The following is a 13,225-nucleotide window of genomic DNA, read 5'->3' on the forward strand; positions in this document are numbered from 1 at the left end:
GTCAAACATCCTCATAATTCTTCGATAACAGATTTGAATTTTTCTCCTTTTGGCATTGACGATGGTAACTTTGAAATACAATTGCTGGATTTAAAAAACAAGGAATTATGGAGCTCTAAATTTGAACGTCTTTGTGTTGATTTAGAAATACTGGAGAAGAACAAATGTGAGCTTAGTTCACAACACAAGTGGTCTACCTTGAAAGACCTAGAGAAGGAAGACATGATCATATTCAACGCTTAGAATAGTATTCCCAACTCTTATGACCAGCTGAAAAAACTCGCTTTTTCTGTACTATCCCTTTTTGGTTCTACATATTTATGCGAACAATCTTTTCAAGCATGAACTTTATCAAAAGTAAACTGAGAAGTCGTCTTATTGATGACAACCTGGAATCGTGCCTAAAATTAAGAACAACAACATACAAACCTGACTTACTCAAACTTTCGAAGGAGATGCAAGGGCATGGTTCGCATTAAGTACAGGGTGCGGCACGGAAACTTGCTGATTTGAAAAGTCAATAAAAGAAAAAGTACTTTATATATCGATTTAATTCTTTTTGTATCGTCTAGTACACATTCTGAATTTTTGTGTTAACTAGTTTTAAAAATGACATCGGGCAAATGGCGGCCCTCATTAGTGATACACTGATCTACCCTAGATTTGAAGTTTCGCTCCACTCTTTCGAGCATATCGACGGGAATGTTGGTGATGGCTTGGCGGATGTTTTCCTTCATGTGTTGCAGGGTCCGGGGTTTGTCGTTATAAACAATGGACACTCCCACTTTCCCTGAATATGTCCACCCACGAAACGATTGATTGCCGCCTAGGAACGGGACCCGCGGGATGAATGTTAAACCGAGTACGGAAGGCACGTTGGGTGGCGACCACCGAATGACCGCTAGAAAAGTAAGCTTCGACGGCAAACGCACGCTGTTCCTTTGTCCAACGCATGATGCCAACTGGCTTGAAGTGTAACAAAACTTCAAGACCCCCTCTTTCCAATGAGACCCTCCCCACCCCTTTCTGACCACGCCTCGCTCGTCGGCGTCCAATTCAAATCAGCAAGTTTCCGTGCCGCACCCTGTACTTATTATGATTGTCATTGTCATGGTTTAATATACATTATTTTTAATCTGTTTTTTAATTTTTCTTTGTACAATATTTTACGTTACTTAAATCTTACAAAACTGATCAATCAGTTTGATTGTAAGAAATTTCTCATTTTTCCTGTTTATTTGTTTGTAATAAAATAATTATATCTCAACTTAATATTATAATAGGTAATACATCATAATTACGTAATAGTGTAATACTTAATATTAAAATATTTAACTTATTCTTATAATGCTTTTGATCATAATATTCATAATGTACGATAGTAATTATTTTATTTTTAACAATGGTTAACAGATCTAGGTGTTTGTCCATAATATTATTGGTTTTGGATATTATTTGTTTTTCACAGATCTAGGTACTTGTTATAGTTCTAGATATTTGTTTTCATGTTCCACGGAGGTAGAATGACCCAACTTTTGTTTTGATTTTTGAATGAGATGCCTCATTATGGATTCCTTAATTATTTATTATTTTTTTATCAGCGAATAAAATGTTTATTAAATATGATATCAAGTTTTATTCAGTGTAGGTACCTGTAATTTAATAAAGTGCTGAAATTATAATAAATGTTTGCTAAATCAAAACAACAGAATTAGCTCTTATTTTTTTTTTAAATCATTGTAATGTACATATTCGGCTCTTTGGCAAATAAGTTTGCCGACCTCTGCTCTAGGCGAACTCATTGGGACATACGAGCAGTCTGCTTTAGAACCGCACTTTACATTCGAATTGTCCCACTTAGCCACCGCTGCTGTCAACTTAAGGCCTTTTTCCCCATATGTTTTTTTTTCCATAACAAATCCTATATGGAAACTAAATCAGGACCCCGTACGAAAAGCTTTACACCATCAATATTTTCATAATTCACAGATAGTTTATTTTTATTTTTTATACATGGTTAAACGTTGTGTTCTGACTACGTAAATACAAGCTAAATAATGTGAGTACACATAAGACCACGCCCTACATGGTTGTCCTTTATTAATCTATTTTTGCATTTTTTTTAATTTTCCCCACATCCTCTAATAAAAAATATTATTATTAATACAGTTATGCTACATTAATGTACGCGGAGATTGTAAAGTTGCTATTGGAGAAGAATTAGTATTTTGGGACGGTACTATATCTTCAAAAAATGGCAACACTTTGGACAAAGCCATAGATCACAACATTAAAGAATCTGTCATTCGAATTTGCCATTACCATCAACAAATATACCCGCGAAATATACAATACCCAAGAGTAATACAAGTTCACAATTAGTCATTAACAATATTAAAGTATTTTTTATTATTATTTTAAATTTAAAACGAAATAAACATGCGAGATATCCATATAACATAGTGTACAACAATGACATACGACATATACGAGTATTATGTCATCTGTTATTGTTTTATGTATTTTATTAGACATTATTTAGACACAAGCGTCAGCTTCTATAGAAGAGGAACATTAATGTACTTTTATCCCAAATCTAGACAAAACTACGACCCATAACATTTATGGAGACTGGAAAAAAGCATCTTATAAAACAACCATATTATCTGCTTATAGTGTCAACGTGCTGCGTGTAACGAAGGTTTCATTATTGCCATGAAAATTTAAACCTCTGGAGGTGCGGTGCTAGATTTTCATATGACCTTTACTTAGTATTGGAATGGATACTAAAACAGAACAAATAAATCATCAAACCGATTTAAAAGAAAACCAATGTCGACAGTTTACGTAAGACTTTTCGACTCTTTGATCTACACCTTTTTTCGCACGTTCCGTTTCCGGCTTCGAAAATAATACTTGATTATTTAAGCAAAATACACCTTGATTATTCAAGCAAACTGCATATTACACATCTGCCCTGATGTTAATAATAATAATAATAATAATTGGATAATTTGTAGAGCGCCGTTTTTGTGAAAAATCACCTCAAGGGCGATAGATTCTGTAATACTGCCCGAAAAGTTGGCTAAATAAGGAGATGGCACGGCATAATACCCCAAAAATAAATCACAATTACACTTTTGGCCGTGAAAATCTCATATGAAACTTTGGTAATTCTTTACCTGCAACTACCGTTTTTAATACGCATTTAAAAAAAATACAATCATTTGATTCAACCTAATGACAATAAACAACAACTTTTTGCATTTACGATTTTGAAAAATATTGATTTTAAGCCCAGCCGGGCGTTTTTAAATAAATAATAGACAATTATTCGGGATCGCTGGCCACGCACCCGTTAATTATTTTTTGGACACAAGGTCTAATTATTCTCAGATATATTATATAATATCAATTCATGAATACTTTCTTAGAACAGGCACTGCCTAGTTAGAAACTAATTTTGAATGGGCCTTTGCATTCTGACCTGCTTTGCAGCGTACTTTTCATATAATTATAAATCATTGTACACATATTCCATATCCACGTGTACATTATTTGGCCTAATATGTTTAAAAAAATTCTGTTTCGAATGTACGATAAATGATAGTTCGTTAAGTGGCTAAATTGGCATCGCGACATTTCCCCCTTATATTATGGCTATTCGTACATCGGAAATATTTGTCTTTCTTTAAAACAAACATAAATGTATGATTCTGTGCCTTTCAAAGATTTGTTCGGACTACGTGTGTGTTTTCAACGTTTAATTTCACAATGTAGATATATTTAGACCTAGTTTAATTCTTGAAACGGAGAGCGTATTTTCCAAGAGATCCCCTCCATGCCCATTGCCCATTGCCCATGTGCTGAATGGAAGAGTCGGTTTAGTTACATAATGCGGTTAATGGGACCGGTGTCCGCTAAGGCAGTAACCGCTAACAGGTACCAGGTACTCATTAGGTATACGATTACTTGCTTATAAATCGCACTTTACCTCCGTGTTCATTTTAATGTATTGGCATTCATTCCTATCAACTGAATTCATGACGGCTATAAAAAGAATCACTAGTATTTACTGATAATAATAGATTCGGAGGGAATAACGATTGAATATGGCGGTTCGATGCTCTACATTTCTACAGTGTATGTGAAAACTGGTCGCCTAGTATTCAAGTTTAGTAGAATTCACTACTAACTTTCCCTATTTCTGTAGAAATCGGACAAACGTTTTCTAATATCAAAATTCTTTTTTTTACATTAGTACCACACAGGAGGCCCTGAGGGAACTTACTTTCCTCGGGGGGTGGATCTTTGGGTGACTGACCTGTGGCAGATTGAATAGATATTAAATGTCCTTGGCCTGTCTAAGACCTAGGAGTGGAAATATTAAATTTAATTTGGCGACATCAGTTGTTTTTTTTTAAATCGGCGTTGATCAAACTTCTAGTTAAGTGTCATCGATGCATATAACAAGGATTCAACCAAATTCATGGTGAAACTCAAAACTTACTCCAAGAAATTTTTTTAAATCCAAGTTTTCGTCAACAATTCGTCTTCGTGTAACTTGATTTGTTTTGCATTCTGTTGAATTCATGAACTCAATGAGGATGCATCCATGGAAGACGCGACTATTCATTGCCAGAACATTCGTACATCACAAATCATGAGTCAAAAGCTGTCCAAACCGTCCGTAACGAAGGATAAATCTCATTTTATTGTGAGAGTTGTTCAGCGGTGCTGTCAGCGCTAAAAAATTAAATATTATCCCAATTTTAAATGGAAAATTTTCCCAGTTTTAATCCAATGTAATGGAATGGTATTTCGGTATAGAATGCATCATTTTCTGACTCAAAGTCTAAAAAATAATATTCACAATGCTAATCTTAATATCAGATCCCTTCTGCACCTATCTTTGCCAGTCAGTGTGTTGACGGGTCTCGCATCTTGCAATATCACATCCAGAACTCTTCTATTTCCAGTTCTGATAAGAAATCAAACAAACGCGTACCTATTTTTGGTTTGGCTTTGGGCCAAGTAATATTTAGTAGGTCTAATTTAATGCACCGGGCGCAACTTTCTTCTTTCGTAGTTATTAATACTTGGACCGGCTAGTTTTAACAGTATCTAGTTCTTCAAGAATCCATTTTTTACGATGATCTTTTAACAACTACCTTACATGAATGTAGTCAAAGGAAACTCATGTTGTGTATTTGGTTGTGATTTCAGTTCGTCCATTATATTGTAGTCATTTCTTTCGGAGATACAGCGCGATTTTTTTTATGCATTCGATCACATATGATTAGACCATTTTTTTTTCAAAACGTATGATTTACAATTTGGGTTCCGCCGCCCCGGGAACCATTTATTCGATAACTTACACCTCTGCCATAGGTCACTTCAAGTGGTTCGCTACGTTTAGTGACTTAACAGGGGTGCCCGGGTTCATCGCGTGAGGTGTGTTCAGGATGCACCATTTGGCCTCTCCAACTGATCTCTCGCTGCAGCGGGAAGCCAAATCGGTTTCATGATAACTCATCAAAATGACAATTCAACACACCTATAAAAGTGCTATAAACTTATGAAAAGTGATGAAACAAAAACTAGGTTACATATGTAACTATTTCATAACTTTTTAGCGCTTTTTATAGTTGTGTTGAATTGTCATTTTGATGAGTTATCCGGTCACCGCTTTTTTCATACCGATCCTTATAGAAACTGTATCGGAACCTTTGTAAACCTTTGAAAAATCTTTGCTTTACACACGTCCATTATTGTCATACTGACCGGTTTACATTAGAGAAAAAAAAATGTTTTGGGACTGTACTAAATCGTCAAAAAATGGCCACACTTAGAACATTTGTCATTTGTTTGTTGCCGCCGACAAATCGTTAAAAATACACCCAAAATTTACATTACCGAACAGAAATATACGTTCACAATCAGTAACAAACATTGTTTTTGTATTTTTATCAATTTGTTAGGTACGTAAAATAATGACTGATGAAACACATAATGTCTACTTAAACTGTACGAAAATCGGTACCAAAATATCACACGACATTTTTTATACCGAATTCATATGAATATGAAAGCTGGACGACAAAAAGCATCGTGTAAAATGTTCTTTAGCCACGTGTTTTGATGAGGAGGGGAGTGAGAGAGCAGGAATAGTTTGGATGCGCATTCTATTTTCGCCCAGCACTTAAACAAAACATGAAGTATTCATACGTACATTATAACTAATGAATATTGCCCACTCCACTGCCATGCTACCCCTGTCTTAAACAATACGGATTGATTGTGACGTCATTCCTCAGCATTAAGCCACGCGATGCTTTCGATCAATACAAAATTTGGAGACTTAGGTCAAGAACTTCCTGTAATGATGTGAAATTTCCTCCTGAATTTCCTTGTTGCCTCTACTGGGTCTTTCTTTCTGTGAACTAATTTACAAAAATACAAAATGCATTCGCTCGCTAGTACGAGTTAAAAAAGACTTTGCTACTACACTCATTCAACTAATTTGCTGTTTTTCTACTGCCTACAGTGCCTACCCTGATAACTCAGACCTACATGAAAACTCTATGCACCACTGCTAGTGAGTCTCTAGTATTTTGTGGATATATTTCTTCAAATCCACATGTTAGGTTAGGTTAGGTTTAGTATGTAAGTTTTAGTATGCACAATAAAAATGAAGTACAATATTGACTTATGTTTCTGTTTCATTATATTCGCAGGGTAACACCCCATCAGACGGCGGCGGGCGCTCCTTCCCCGGCATGGGGTTCGGCCCCATGGGCCCCGCCGACGGCCCCACGGCCGCCCCCTCCACCCAGCCCGCCGCCCCCCCGGCAACCACGGCGCCCTCGGGCCCCCTGACCACCGTGCCCCCCGTGCCCCCTGTGATAGGGCTGGGGGGCGAAGCGTTAGTGGTGCACCCTGAACACCACAAGAAGCAGATCCATGTCTTCACGGTGGAGTTTGCGCGCGTCGAGACGCCCTTCATCATTGGCCTGTGGATCTTCTTTGCCAGTCTTGCCAAAATTGGTGAGTAATGAATTTTCTTCAGTATAATTCTCATAGCTCTATTTTATAGTATTTTCATTTGTTTCATTAATCTATCGTTGGCTAAGATTAGAATGCTGCTACAATAATTAACGTGTTGTACAATTATTGCGTTCTATATATTTTTACTGGAGAGTATGTTTAGGAATTTTCTTATTCTTCCCAACAATAGATTTTGTTTGGTGTTTTGAGAATAAGTCAGTTTGGAGTCCTCCAGTTACTCCCAAATATTTAATTTGAAACACTTCTTTCAAAGCTTCACCGTCTATCAATATTTCTCTTTTTGCTGGTGTTAATCGTTTTCCAGTGTTCATAAATTTTGTTTTAAGTATTTATATACAATTGTTGTTTATTTTTCTTCAGCAATATATTTATTATTTAGGTCTCCGTTTAATTGATTCATTGTGAGTTCACCATGACCATTATTATTCAGACGGCTGTACCTACTAACCTGTACGTACCTGAAGGTAAAAATTACATACGATCCAAAGGAGCCCATTGAAATAACAAGATTTCTAATTAGGTACTTAAATTCCTACCCACTCAATTAATAAACAGGACGATTCGACAATCGATATATCTTATTGATATTTTCTGAACCATGAAAATGGCTACCATCTTTAACCGGAACCGGAATGTAACAACCAAATTCACAGAAAGAGGAAATCCAAAACGCTTGATTAGTCCGAGTTTGACTTATTATTATTCATAATATTATTAAACTTCCTTTCAGTAATTTTTCAAAAAAGTAGTGGTGATCCGGAGGCAGTGGTATTTCGTCGGAATTCGATACATGTTAAAATGATACATCCGATAAAATAGTGAAGGGATATTTTTGAATGCAGATCGATTACCGAGTAGTTGTTCTAGGTTTACCTACATTGTAGATTGTGAGTTAAAAAAAACTTAGATATCCCTCAAAACTCTCATCTGTGGGGAATTCTATTAACTCCTTCGAACCGGGAGTGTTAAGTTGGACGTTTTTTAAGTTGCAAGTCTACGAGTAATGGTGTTTGCCCGGTCACTGTTTTGGCTATTGAAGTGATGTTTATTTATCTCATAGTTTTTTTGCATCTGCTAATAGTTTCCACTTATTTTTTTCTCCTTGTGAACATAATGAAGTGTGTTTATTTAAGATGTTAAAATATTTTTACGTTTGTACACCTCTTAAGAATTCTTTTAATTAGTCTCTCTTGACCTATCTTTGTGAAGATCCGACTGGACCTGACAAAAATCTTTTTATTTATTTTTATTTATCGCCCAGCGGGCTTTATATGCATTAACATGACATATACTTGAGTACGAATATAGAAGGAAATAATAAAAATTATATGCGATGAAAAGGCATGTTATATTTTGGTACCGTTTTTCGTACAGTTTTGCGTAGCTAAATTACGCGAAAATGTTGCATATTTATTTCGTTGTATATTTTAAATACATTTTGATAATATAGAAGGTGTAAAATGCACTAAGTTCGCGGGAGATTTTACGTGATGGACAAGTAAAAAAAGAGATTTTTTAAATTTTTATAAGCCTAGGAAAAATGTAATATCAGCCCTATAAAAATGCTTTAACGTGTAAAATCTCCTACTAACGAACCCCTTTTCGGATATGGGTTTATTATACAATATGGAAAATGCAAAGAGATCTTTAGATCATGTTCGAAAAACATTTTAATGCTTGTGCTTGAACCTCACAAAATAAAATAATAAAAAATATATGCGATGTTTTTTTTGCATAAATCAAAACTGGCGGCTGGTAGTGAGCTGGAATTTGAGCTGGAGTGCGTGATTTCGCCCCCTTTCGAGTGTTACACGCTGAGGTGGATAGACTAATATTCGGTGTTTTAAGTTACCCAACTAGGCATACAGAGAAATCGTGCGGATATAGCCCGATGCTCCAAGGACGAGTAATCGGTCCGGTTTAGTGTACGACTATATTTTATTTCCTTGCTATTCACCGTGTCCCCGGGGACTTCCTTCCGGCTCGCCACTTCCGATTATGCCGGTTAGTAATAGGCACTCTTCTACCCAACCACATTATTTATCTCTTAACCGAAATATTGCACCAAATTTGAGATTTATGTAAAAACATTGGTTACTACTCTGGCCATCTAATGCTATATCTGTTACCAAATGATACGTCCTCTTAAAACTCGTTCTATATCGCACTATCGCACTGCACAGACCACCAAAATTAGTGTGTTTGATTATTATGTCTGTTTTAATCATTGAAGTGCAACACGGCATAATGACTCAAAAATTAATCACGAAAATGTAGTAAGAGTTTAAAACACCCGAACTTAGAGACATTATATAACATTGTAGACAAATTCTAGCAGGACGCCTAACTGTATTTGATATTACCAAAATTCATTACTATTTTTAATGATAAACTAATGTTTATAATACTAGGTTTTTTATGCATGGCACAAAGGATAACAAATAATTATTCGCCTGAAATACCCGTACAAATTGACGTTATCTCGTGAATAAAAATAAACCTTTAAGTCGTAAAAATAAGCCCGAGTACCTAAGCCTTTCCTACAAAAATTATGTTGGTTGATGACAAGTGAAAAAATGTAATAAGCAATAATTTTTTTAGTGAAACAATAGTGTATATTGAATTATTTGGCGGGTTGGTAATAAGCCGCCGTAGCTTAGAGATTCAGATCACCTGACGGGCAATTAGAAGGTGCGGGTTCAATTCTCGTCGGCGACATTTAGTTTCTGCTCGTAGAATATTTTCAATTTGTATGGGTATTTCAGGCGAATAATTGTTGCTTAAAACAATTTCTTAACATAGATAACGTTTACCTCCTTAACACATCATCTCTATTTCACTTCTTTTAATATCTCTCACCCTGCTTGCCACTTGAAGTCCCAAAAACCCTTCGGGATGGAAGGCGAAAGGCTCCTCCGATTACCTCTCACTCCGGAAGATGGGTGGACACTTGAGAAAGACCCATCTCGTACACGACCCCACTGGGAGACACCCTCGTAAGCTCTGGTCCGCCATCAATAGGATATGGTCCTCCCACAGCCGCTGTGCCCAAATGATGCACAGGTGGGGCCTTAAATATTCAGTAATGTGTGAATACGGTGTGGTGCCGACCACAGGACACGTGGTCCACAATTGACCGCTGCAATCATTCCCCGGCGGGATTGAAGAGGTCCGCAGGGCGACACCTGAGGCCTTATCATACGAAAGAAGAATAGCTTGAACACCCTACATGTATCATACGAGAGACGAGAAGTATTGATTTCATTTGTAGTATATACGTCAATAATAAAGAGTATCTTTGTTTCATTGTATTACTGAAATTCTCAATAACAAAGAATAATGTTTATTCTTGTATGGAGGCAAATACCCGCATGAACGAATACAAAACAGTCGGCGTCTTTTAGCCAATTCCTCCAGCTTTGTTCTCCTTCAAAAGAATTTACTGTTCATACGTCTAACGTCAAATTATTCACGAACCACTACTTCGTTATTTGCAACTGCCAAGAATTAGATAAATTAAAGCATCGGACTATTTGAAGTCAACCACAATAAATTTACTTCGAAGCTCAAATTCCAATTGCGACAAGAACCACTCTCCTACTACTTTTAAATGAGTTATTTCGCATCTTATAATTAAAATTAAATACTATATTTATGACACTTCTCACAGTGACGTACACCTTCTTTCAGTACCGACTCGGTGAAGAGAACAATTCAAAACCGCAACGTTGCGTTTGAAATGGCTTTAGTCACGTTTAATGACCTGTGTAATAGCCAGGTTCTTCCCAATCCATCATCTTCTGGTCACCTTCCCTCCCCACCCCTGTCAACATACAACATACCAATTTGAGATGCCATAATCCCATTAACTCCCGGAAATATTTTTATATTGCCGTCTAATTTTAAAAAATTACTTCAATATTATGAACTTGACAGTATTGATTTTTTTGGTAAATGCTAAAAACGGACACATCTCGTTCACTTGCGGGCTTTTGTGTTTCTTCCATACTAAAATACGGATCAATTCAAGACCATGGTTCACTCCTTTCATATAGACTCCTCGCACAGCATCCCTAAAGATGGCACAGGCCACAAGTAATATTAAAAAACACATTAGAGCACATAGTATCGTAATATTAATTCTCTCACCCACGTAATTCGATTGGCAGAATTTCCTATATTCTTTTATCAAAATAATACGTTGAGATGAAGCAATTGCATTTATAACAGAAATGTCAGAAAATGCTTTTTGTATTATTGAACTCGGGCCAAAAACCATCAATTGCACGCTTCCAATGGAATACACTTTGCAGGATTGCACTTTGGAGATATTACCAAAAGTAACTTGAGCTATGAGCTATAGTCGAATAAGTATAGTTTAACTTTGTTACTTCAATATTGGACTGCCTGACGCTTTAAGTATGTTGTCACCACATGTACCTCCGTAACATACTAGATGTAATATTTTATTTCACGACAATAACTTCGTGTTCTGTTAATTCTGTTATAGACTGGGCAATGAGCTTATATAGACTGGGCAATGAGCTTATTATAGATGTCGCTGATATTTTCTAGTTAAATCTCGGCACATTCAAAGCTAAATTAGTTTAGCATATTTTAGTTAATGCAAATAACGAGTTATGAAAATGTATGCATAAACTTGAGTATTCAAAATATCTTTTTAAATTTTTAATTTTCTATTACTCATATATAGGGTGTCCGGGGGAAAGTGCACAAACTTCGGGAGGTTATTCTACATGATGGTAGAAATAACAATAATGAATAACTTTTTTAAAATTACGTTGTTTATTCCCATACAAAAATTTTTAGCATAGCCGAATGTTATTTTTTCCATACAAACAATTCAACATTTGTTTCTGAAAACTACCTTTAAACGTTAAATTTTCGAAAAAAGTTATTGTTCCTTTTTACTTTTACTATTATGTAGAATCATCTCCCGAAGTTTTGTGCATTATACCCCCGAACGCCGCGCCGTGTATAAATTTCAAAAATTCTTTAAAGTTAGTATGATAATAACTGAACAAGTATACTTTATTTTAGGTTTAATTTTTATATTTCTTTTTGTATTTATGTAATACTGTTGTTTTCAATTTAATTTATGATCGCTATGCAAAAGCCATCGGTTTAGGGAGGCCTACATTTCCGAGTGAGAGAGGACGCTTGTGGTTAAATTTGTTGGATTCACAACAAGGGTCTTGTTATTCACAACTGAGGTCTGCCTCTGAATTAGCTGTCATCTGTTTATGAATAAGTTAACCCTTCAAATGCCATCCCCCCGCGACCTACCACTCTCCCGCCGTATGCGGGCAGACACCTTTTTCTTAATTACGTGTGTTTTTTTTGCAAAATTATGGGAATGTAAATTGTACCTTCCAGAGTGAAATATAGTCTCAGTCTCGCCCTGGTGTAAGACAACCATTCAGAATTGAAACCTTGCTTGAAATGGCTTTTGCCGTATTTAATGACCAGATCTGAATAGCCAGGTACTTCCTCACCCTCCTCTTTCAATCTCCTTCCCCTCCACACTACTTTCAGTTGCGCAACATACTCCAGTTGGGAATGCCATACTGATGCCGAATGGACGTAATTATTCACTAAGAGATGTTCTTAGAATTTTGAAAAAGTGCTTTTATTATTATAACGTCTTATATGTTCTTTAAATCTAGTTGAGAAAGCCCTTTTACGTCTGTAACAAAATATGAAATCTGTTGTCACAATTATTTTATCAGTAAATCGGTTTAACCGTAACCATATAAATAAGTCGTCTAAACGTGGTTATAACCACTATTTGAAAATGGCCTTGAAAGTCGAAACAGCTGTAACAATAACAGAAAATGCTTGCAGAACTTAATAATAATATTATTAAATTTGATTTACATTAAATTTTTAAAAAATAATAAAAATTGTCCGGTGAATTTCGATTGCATAATTGCGCTGCCCATCTAGTGCATGCTTTATCGCTGAATGTTTCACCTAGTAATTTAGGCGCAGATGAAACGAGGACTCCGAGGTCATCAAGCCAATGCAGTTCGTCTGATGTGCAGTCGGACGTCGCGGGAATTTTCACCGTGAATTCTGCATTCTGTCTGCCACTCACTATGCAGCCATTAAACAAATGAATGTGCAACTGAACACA

The 13,225-nt window shown here is 36.0% G+C and overlaps 1 protein-coding gene across 1 annotated transcript in view; it reads left to right on the forward strand.

Moving 5' to 3' along the window:
• The window catches only part of Nhe2 (Na[+]/H[+] hydrogen exchanger 2), a 234,685-nt gene that overhangs the window by 74,825 nt on the left and 146,635 nt on the right, over positions 1–13,225 (forward strand). The window contains exon 4 of the mRNA XM_089633092.1: positions 6,738–7,047. Within this exon, the coding sequence (XP_089489218.1) occupies positions 6,738–7,047 (310 nt within the window). The remainder of the gene's footprint in view (positions 1–6,737; positions 7,048–13,225) is intronic.

The sequence above is a fragment of the Hesperophylax consimilis genome, chromosome 7 (genome assembly GCF_061612785.1).
Source record: "Hesperophylax consimilis isolate HC1 chromosome 7, BYU_Hcon_1.0, whole genome shotgun sequence".
Lineage (NCBI taxonomy): Eukaryota > Metazoa > Arthropoda > Insecta > Trichoptera > Limnephilidae > Hesperophylax > Hesperophylax consimilis.